Source organism: Haliotis cracherodii, unplaced genomic scaffold, assembly GCF_022045235.1.
Source record: "Haliotis cracherodii isolate W230 unplaced genomic scaffold, xgHalCrac1.p SCAF_4, whole genome shotgun sequence".
In the NCBI taxonomy this organism is placed as follows: domain Eukaryota; kingdom Metazoa; phylum Mollusca; class Gastropoda; order Lepetellida; family Haliotidae; genus Haliotis; species Haliotis cracherodii.
In genome coordinates this window covers 67,547,971-67,557,783 of record NW_027266297.1, presented here as the reverse complement: position 1 = coordinate 67,557,783, position 9,813 = coordinate 67,547,971, and the positions used below count along the sequence as shown (strand labels likewise).

At 36.7% G+C, this 9,813-nt stretch overlaps 1 protein-coding gene across 15 annotated transcripts in view; it reads right to left on the bottom strand.

The window, feature by feature from the left end:
• Nucleotides 1-606: 606 nt before the first annotated feature.
• The window catches only part of LOC139479186 (uncharacterized), a 92,802-nt gene continuing 83,595 nt past the window's right edge, over nt 607-9,813 (bottom strand). For 10 of the 15 annotated variants that reach the window (XM_071261999.1, XM_071261998.1, XM_071262010.1 and 7 more), the window contains 3 exons: nt 8,996-9,091; nt 6,136-6,179; nt 607-1,570 (listed from right to left, as the gene is read on the bottom strand). In XM_071261999.1, coding sequence (XP_071118100.1) covers nt 1,555-1,570; nt 6,136-6,179; nt 8,996-9,091 — 156 coding nt within the window. In that variant the 3' untranslated portion in view covers nt 607-1,554. Of the gene's footprint in view, nt 1,571-5,396; nt 5,462-6,135; nt 6,180-8,995; nt 9,092-9,813 lie in introns of all 15 variants that reach the window. The other 5 variants (XR_011654348.1, XM_071262008.1, XR_011654349.1 and 2 more) reach the window with 5 other exon arrangements.

Sequence of the window (9,813 nt, the reverse complement as noted above, 5' to 3'; positions counted from 1 at the left end):
CCCAATCCCGTCACATCCTGAGCACACAACTCATACTTCAATAGCACACAAGACGATCATTACATGTCCAAGATGGAGACTTTACAACGGTATAACATAATTTGGGTGTACACATTGGAATACAACAAAACACACAAGTTGTCACCTCTCAGTGTCTCCTTGCCATGGTTACGGATGATATCATTAACTCTTCCTGTGCTAAGCGAATGATAATGATATAGCACCATAGTAGTAGTTACAAAGAGGGCAGAGCAAGAGTTAATGATGACACTCTCATTGGCAAACACATCTAGGACATTCCACATGTGTCTATGCAAAAGCCTCTAAGTTGTAGATATCACACAATAGCAAATATTGATGTTAATAACTTTAAAAAATAAACTGACAAATATTTATATCTCATGTGTAACAAATTTGGAGAGTAAATTTCAAATTACGTCTATATAAAATTAGTTTCTACCAAGCAAAATATATGTCAGGAAGAGAATTTATGGATGTCAACTTCTTTATTATGAGGAACACAATATTTCGGAGTATATGCTTAGTCCTTCACCATTTCATTTCACCTGATGAAGGTGTAAGTATATGCTCCGAAATGTTGTGTTCCTCATAATAATGAAGTTGACATCCATAAATTCTCTTCCTTTTGTGTATCACTTCTAAATGCCTTTCAAAGACTTAAAATATCTGTCTTCAAAAGGAAAAATAAATCTAACAGATCCACTTAGAGCATTATATTGTAACATCAATAACACGCTAAAATAACATTCAGTATGCAGCAGGAAGTCTTCTCCTAAGACAACACATTTAACACTGTTACTGACTGCAGCTTGGTGCATCAGCAGACAAACAGGAAGTTTTATGTCCTAAATATTTGTGTTTTATTACATGTTCTTTACAAGGTCATAAAACTACACTGAGGTCAAATCTACATTGTATCGCAATGATTTATTGAAATGCTAAAAGCAAACGTATAAAATCTCAAATAAAATAACTAGTACTGCAATGTAACAATGCATGTGCACCAGTGTTAAAACAAATCAATATCATGATCATAAATAGAGTAAAAGCTGACAAACAACCTCGTTTAAAAATGTCAACTAGATTTTCAAAAAACTTCTTTGAAATGAAGCTGTCTAACAAGCATGATACATATTTTAAGGCATAAAGACAAAAATATTTTACATTGCGACATTCCCGAAAACCCATGAGAGTCTATTCTGCGCTGCTCGCATGGAGCAAGGAGCATGGTACATGTAAACCTGGGTTGCTGAGAATGTGTCGGAGAAAATGGTGGCTAAATGAGAAACTACGAGGTAGAGCTGAGGCGAGCATCGTGTCCAGAGGAGGCGAGATAGTCGTGTGTATAAACCGACACACAAACAACACACTGCATAGATACTAGAGGGAATTGTCCTTTATACAAATGGCACATAGTAGCAAGATAATATCAAGAGTTGTCTCCCTTGCATTGTTGACTCCCTGACCACATCAGTGTCCAGCCATCCAGTGGTCAAAGGGAGTCCTCTCACAGCATTGTTTCCATGACTACTGTTACCGGGAAAGCCGGCTGGAAGAAAACACAAATTGGAAAATTGGATCAAAATTTATGTACAAATATTGACATCATTAAGTTTAAAAGTAAAAGAAAACCTAGGACATTAATAATATGCAAAGAATCAAGATATGTTTCTGAAAGAATATCACAATATCAATAAGATTTTGTTTTGTTGTAGCTCGATACTTACTTATAAAATTACTATTTTGAATCAGCATTTTTTCAAGTTAATCTAAGTATGCTAAAAGCATCAACACATGTTCCAATAGGCAAAACGTATCAGTATTTTTTGGCCACAATATGTTCAGGTTATGTACAGAAGCAGTTTAATATACAACTAAACATTGTCCTTTTAATCACATGCATATTTGTTACTATGACAAGATTTGAAAAAGCTAGAATTTAAGCAAAATCTAGACAATTAATGACAATCTTGATACAATCTAAAAGCCATACAAGTGTGGTTCCTTTAAGAATTCCTAATGCCATTTCCCTTTATAATCAACTATCTCATGTAGTCAAGTTCAGATCCTTCCGCCAGTGTCAGTATTTAAAGGGGAGATAACTCTATTCTATCAACAGCCAGAGTTTTCAGAGAGTGTGTGGGAAATCTTTGCACAGATGCTAATGTTTAGAAGTTGCTATATGATGACACAAATTGAATTAAAAATGGGTAATTGTGTCTACAAAGACACTCTGATCTGTCAGTGATAATCTGAGAAATACTTTCTTGACAATTTTGTTATTTATTAAAGTCTACAATCTTGTCTTTGGCAGGGATAAAAAGGCAGGAAATGTGTTTCTGGCGTCAGAATTTTGCTTCAAAATCTGTGCATTAGACCTTTTTTTATTCAAACAAAACAACATATTTATCATTTCCCCAAAGAGTAATCCCTCCCACACCCATTTAACTTGTACCAAGTGTGTATAATATACTTGTTATACAGTCCCAAGTGTGTATACTATGCTTGTTATACAGTCCCAAGTGTGTATAATATACTTGTTATACAGTCCCAAGTGTGTATAATATACTTGTTATACAGTCCCAAGTGTGTATAATATACTTGTTATACAGTCCCAAGTGTGTATACTATGCTTGTTATACAGTCCCAAGTGTGTATACTATGCTTGTTATACAGTCCCAAGTGTGTATAATATACTTGTTATACAGTCCCAAGTGTGTATACTATGCTTGTTATACAGTCCCAAGTGTGTATAATATACTTGTTATACAGTCCCAAGTGTGTATAATATACTTGTTATACAGTCCCAAGTGTGTATACTATGCTTGTTATACAGTCCCAAGTGTGTATAATATACTTGTTATACAGTCCCAAGTGTGTATAATATACTTGTTATACAGTCCCAAGTGTGTATACTATGCTTGTTATACAGTCCCAAGTGTGTATAATATACTTGTTATACAGTCCCAAGTGTGTATACTATGCTTGTTATACAGTCCCAAGTGTGTATAATATACTTGTTATACAGTCCCAAGTGTGTATAATATACTTGTTATACAGTCCCAAGTGTGTATACTATGCTTGTTATACAGTCCCAAGTGTGTATACTATGCTTGTTATACAGTCCCAAGTGTGTATAATATACTTGTTATACAGTCCCAAGTGTGTATAATATACTTGTTATACAGTCCCAAGTGTGTATACTATGCTTGTTAAACAGTCCCAAGTGTGTATAATATACTTGTTATACAGTCCCAAGTGTGTATAATATACTTGTTATACAGTCCCAAGTGTGTATACTATGCTTGTTATACAGTCCCAAGTGTGTATAATATACTTGTTATACAGTCCCAAGTGTGTATAATATACTTGTTATACAGTCCCAAGTGTGTATACTATGCTTGTTATACAGTCCCAAGTGTGTATAATATACTTGTTATACAGTCCCAAGTGTGTATACTATGCTTGTTATACAGTCCCAAGTGTGTATAATATACTTGTTATACAGTCCCAAGTGTGTATAATATACTTGTTATACAGTCCCAAGTGTGTATAATATACTTGTTATACAGTCCCAAGTGTGTATAATATACTTGTTATACAGTCCCAAGTGTGTATACTATGCTTGTTATACAGTCCCAAGTGTGTATACTATACTTGTTATACAGTCCCAAGTGTGTATAATATACTTGTTATACAGTCCCAAGTGTGTATAATATACTTGTTATACAGTCCCAAGTGTGTATAATATACTTGTTATACAGTCCCAAGTGTGTATAATATACTTGTTATACAGTCCCAAGTGTGTATAATATACTTGTTATACAGTCCCAAGTGTGTATAATATACTTGTTATACAGTCCCAAGTGTGTATACTATGCTTGTTATACAGTCCCAAGTGTGTATACTATGCTTGTTATACAGTCCCAAGTGTGTATACTATGCTTGTTATACTCTGTACAGTCCCAAGTGCATATAATATACTTGTTATACAGTCCCAAGTGTGTATAATATACTTGTTATACAGTCCCAAGTGTGTATAATATACTTGTTATACAGTCCCAAGTGTGTATAATATACTTGTTATACAGTCCCAAGTGTGTATAGTATACTTGTTATACAGTCCCAAGTGTGTATACTATGCTTGTTATACAGTCCCAAGTGTGTATAATATACTTGTTATACAGTCCCAAGTGTGTATAATATACTTGTTATACAGTCCCAAGTGTGTATACTATGCTTGTTATACTCTGTACAGTCCCAAGTGCATATAATATACTTGTTATACAGTCCCAAGTGTGTATAATATACTTGTTATACAGTCCCAAGTGTGTATAATATACTTGTTATACAGTCCCAAGTGTGTATACTATGCTTGTTATACAGTCCCAAGTGTGTATACTATGCTTGTTATACTCTGTACAGTCCCAAGTGCATATAATATACTTGTTATACAGTCCAAGGTGTGTATAATATACTTGTTATACAGTCCCAAGTGTGTATAATATACTTGTTATACAGTCCCAAGTGTGTATACTATGCTTGTTATACAGTCCCAAGTGTGTATACTATGCTTGTTATACTCTGTACAGTCCCAAGTGCATATAATATACTTGTTATACAGTCCCAAGTGTGTATAATATACTTGTTATAAAGTCCCAAGTGTGTATACTATGCTTGTTATACAGTCCCAAGTGTGTATAATATACTTGTTATACAGTCCCAAGTGCGTATAATATACTTGTTATACAGTCCCAAGTGCGTATAATATACTTGTTATACAGTTCCAAGTGTGTATAATATACTTGTTATACAGTCCCAAGTGTGTATACTATGCTTGTTATACTTTGTACAGTCCCAAGTGTGTATAATATACTTGTTATACAGTCCCAAGTGTGTATAATATACTTGTTATAGTCTGTACAGTCCCAAGTGTGTATACTATACTTGTTATACTCTGTACAGTCCCAAGTGTGTATAATATACTTGTTATACAGTCCCAAGTGTGTATACTATACTTGTTATACAGTCCCAAGTGTTTATACTGTGCTTGTTATACTCTGTACAGTCCCAAGTGTGTATACTATGCTTGTTATACTACATTCTACATGATACATGTATCAACATACAGATTAATGAGTCAAGCTAGCTACAGCTTATATACCCTATAACCAAATGTTTAGTAATAAAAACCATTTATAATCTGAAAACAAAGAATGAAGGATGAAATAAATGCAGTATTATGAAACAAATAAATAGAAGAACGTGATGAAAGACAGTAATACTGTGACACCGTACAGGAAGTAGTGACTACCACGATGCACCTAGTGTTAGTGAGGAAGCCATTATGAGGACAGTCTAGACATGCAGAATACCTAGAGATGCTGAGAGTCAAACCTGAAGCCATTCTTCATAACATCAGTGCTGCAGTGTCTAAAGACTGCAAGTAAGTACAAGTTTCACCTTATGTTACAGTTAGCTCTCCACATTATCATCAAGTTTTATAACAATTTAAATCTCAAGATGCTTTTTCATCTTTGAATATGACTGGAATATCTAGAAGTAACTATATGTTGTACATAAAACCGACCAGAAAAATGAATAATTTCATTCACATTTTTTAATTAAATACAAAGAAGATGTATCTTAGATGTATCATGACCAACACACATTGGGAGCACATAGTAGCCCAGAGATCTATAGATAGGGCTTCCATTTGGTGATCAGTGTTGTGTCCCTTAGCTGTGGCAGGATCTGCTGATCAAAGGTTCAAATCCATGATTACCAAGATTATGATCCTTGGTCAGTCTCGTCATACTTGTGGGTTTACCAAACAGTAAAAAAAACCACTTTGGGTTTTCTCTTTAATGGAGTTGACATGCCAGATGTAACTGAAATACTGTTCAAAGCAGCATTAAAAGCAACTCACTCACTTAATTATTAAGGAAAGCTTCATAGAATAGTTTTGTTGATAACTTTATCAGTTTTCATTTTTTTCGAGAACTCTTATACTTCCAATCAACTACTCCCTTAACGTGACAATCCAAATAAAGCTGACCACGGCCCTGCGCAAACTTTTTAGTAATATTTAGTATGGTAGAGCTAGAAGTTTACCTTGGTGTGGGCGAGCTGGAACTCTTGCGTTTTCTCACAAGACCCTAGAAGAAAACACGACATGCATACTGAACACCAGACGTAGAAACAGGCAACTGAGGGCAGAGACAACTGTGCAACTAAACTCAACATAAGGAAGCGGTGCTGTGACAACATGGCATCAGATAAACGTTTACAACGTCGGATAAACGTTTACAACGTCGGATAAATGTTTACAACAAACAACAATAGGAACAGATGAAGGCGTATGCTTATTGAATTCAGGAGATTTAAATACAATAGAAAATATAACCAAACCTTAAAGACTGAACGCCTGGTTAGACACACTGAATTTTTATATAAACAGGTTTTGTTCTATTAGTATTAGCTGAGGTGGTCTTTACCTCATTTTGAGTAGTATTTATTGAAATGTTTCCTAAACATCTTTATCTTCAGAATCATCAATAGCAGATGCTATTAGCTTCATGTAACCAGGTTCCAGTGGACATGTGCAAAAGGGTTCCATTCCACGAGACAATGTGCCGAAAGGTTCATATACTATTCAAAGAAGTTAAAGAACACCCTATTCTTTCATATTACAATAGTTAATCTGTCATGACTTGTAACTATAGCAGCATGAAAGAATCAGGTTTTCTGTTAGCCTTCTTGGAGTTGTACACACAAGTATATACTGATGGAAAGTAAGAAGGGGACATCTGAGGGGGGAACAATTTGTTTGGTTTGATAAATTTGTTGTTTTATCACTCTGTCAGCAATACTCCTGACAAATCACAATGCTCTGTAAATAATCACGTCAAAGTTTTGGTCGATGTGAGATCTTATTAAGTTGCCTCTTACAAGCAAAAGGGAGAGGCGTACCTGTTTGACCTCAGGCCTCCACTGGCTGCAATTCTTGTACAAATCATCAGGTGAACATTGAGTATTCAGCCAATTAGAAAACACCAGATTCCGACATTTCATAAGGGGACCTATTTTGTTGTTGAGATAAATTGAACTATGCAATATTTGGCGTGTGATCTTATTATATTTTCCATCAGTATCTGTGACACAACAGTTGCCATGCAGGTAGGTGGGGCAATGTAGCCTGTGGATCAGGAGCTGGCACAGGGTACGTAGAGCGTAGGCCGTACGTGGTAAAGGGGTACGTAGAGCGTAGGACGTACGTGGTAAAGGGGTACGTAGAGTGTAGGACGTACATTGTAAAGGAGTACGTAGAGCGTAGGCCGTACGTGGTAAAGGGGTACATAGAGCGTAGGATGTACGTTGTAAAGGGGTACGTAGAGCGTAGGATGTACGTGGTAAAGGGGTACGTAGAGCGTAGGCCGTACGTGGTAAAGGAGTACGTAGAGCGTAGGCCGTACGTGGTAAAGGGGTACGTAGAGCGTAGGCCGTACGTGGTAAAGGGGTACGTAGAGCGTAGGCCGTACGTGGTAAAGGGGTACGTAGAGCGTAGGACATACATGGTAAAGGGGTGTATTGGAGCCTAGGTTATTAGTGGCAATGGGGTGCTTAGGGCGTAGGTCATATGTGGCAAAGGAGTATATAGAGTGTAGGTCTTACGTGGTAAAGAAATACATAAAGCGTAGGTCGTACGTGGTAAAGGAGTACATAGAGTGTAGGTCATACGTGGTAAAGGAGTACATAGAGCGTAGGTCGTATGTGGTAAAAGAGTATATAGAGCGTAGGTCGTTCGTGGTAAAGAAATACATAGGGTGTAGGTGGTACGTGGTAAAGGAGTATCTAGAGTGTAGGTGGTACATGGTAAAGGGGTATGTAGAGCGTAGGTTGTATGTGGTAAAGGAGTATATAGAGTGTAGGTCTTTCATGGTAAAGGAGTATATAGAGAGTAGGTCGTACGTGGTAAAGGAGTACATAGAGTGTAGGTTGTATGTGGTAAAGGAGTACATAGAGTGTAGGTCGTACATGATAAAGGAGTATATAGAGTGTAGGTTGTATGTGGTAAAGGAGTACATAGAGTGTAGGTCGTACATGATAAAGGAGTATATAGAGTGTAGGTTGTATGTGGTAAAGGAGTACATAGAGCGTAGGTCGTACATGATAAAGGAGTATATAGAGTGTAGGTTGTATGTGGTAAAGGAGTACATAGAGCGTAGGTCTTATGTGGTAAAGGAGTACGTAGAGAGTAGGCCGTAGGTGGTAAAGGGGTACGTAGAGCGTAGGCTGTACGTGGTAAAGTGTGTATTTCCAACTTTCTTTCTAAAACTTGGCATGTGAAGAGACCTGTTCATGGTTCTTATACAGTGTACTTTGGTATTTCCAAAAACAAAGGTCATTATCAAATTATCAAATTGTAATGAAGGATACAGCATTTTGTAAAATGCCAGGTAATTACAACCTCTTGTTAGATCCTCATTTGTTTCTGACATTATGTTATTCGCCCACAAAATAATTCATAAATGACCGGATGACTAAATACAGATCATGCTGGTCATATGGGTACGAAATACTGAAAGGACTCGGGATGACATGACTACAGGAGTGTTCTGGGAGCAATGGAAACACGGCCATATTTGTGCAATGTTAAGATTACACATTCTTTCAATTTCAGATTGGCTTGGTAGCTTAAAATCCATAAAAAATATTTTGTTTGTTTCAGAATATCTATTATTGTGCAGTATTTCTGTATTAGCTTGGACTAAGTCATAAATATTAATCCTTTAAAAAAGAGCTGAAGGAGAAACGTAATGATTTCAGTTTAATGTTGTGTTGCCGGCAGCTCCAATCGGCGTGACCGAAACGCCTCTCCACGGTACCATCGTCTCCCAGAACACCCTTGTTAGTGTCTCAGTAGATACAAAGGGCAGTGACAAGCAAACTGAAAACTAGCAACACAACTTACAGGTGAGGTCTTGGAGAAATTAAGGTGTGCGTAAAGAACCACACCAATATCTTTGTGGCCTGCCTCCATCGCAATCGACAGGGCCGTGCTGCCGTCCTGACAACAAAACAAAACTCAGGCTAACAGAACAAACAAAACATAAAGAAAAAAATATGTGCAAAAAACAGAGATACACACAGGATGCAGGTAACTTCTAAAACATGTTGAATTTTGTTGATTTCCACATACTTCATGGGGTAGGAAGCAAAGTGTGTGTTTTTTAGTCAAATTCACAGGCGTGAATTTAATTCCTCCACACCCAACACCTCTCCCCCACACAGATACAAAACCACACACTGTTTAAGATGATGATTTCTTTCTGGTTGTTAATTTAAAATAAATTCATTTATCTAAATGCATGCCGCACAATCACATTAAAAGCAGATCTTTGTTCTTGCTACCGCTAAAAACAAAGATATGAGGACATCCCATTACGAGTCATGTCAGACCGACCAATGACCGAGCGACAATGGAAATGTCAATGGAATGACTGACAAGAAGTCGACATTAGCCAATCAGAAGACAGCTTCTTGTGCTCTACAGCTCTAGTTTCCAACTGGTGACAACATTTCGAAACACATTGTGATACATTTTTGATTAAAAATTTGTAAACTGAACAAAAGAACATTCTGGAATGGCTAACAGATGGCCTACATTGTGTGGATTCAGTCATAAAGCCTGCAACTGTCGTTCGGAACACCCTTGTTAATTTTCTCAAGGTTGCAAGAACAGAAAACACATTCTGACTGTCACTTTCCTGATCTGGTAAGCAACGCTCT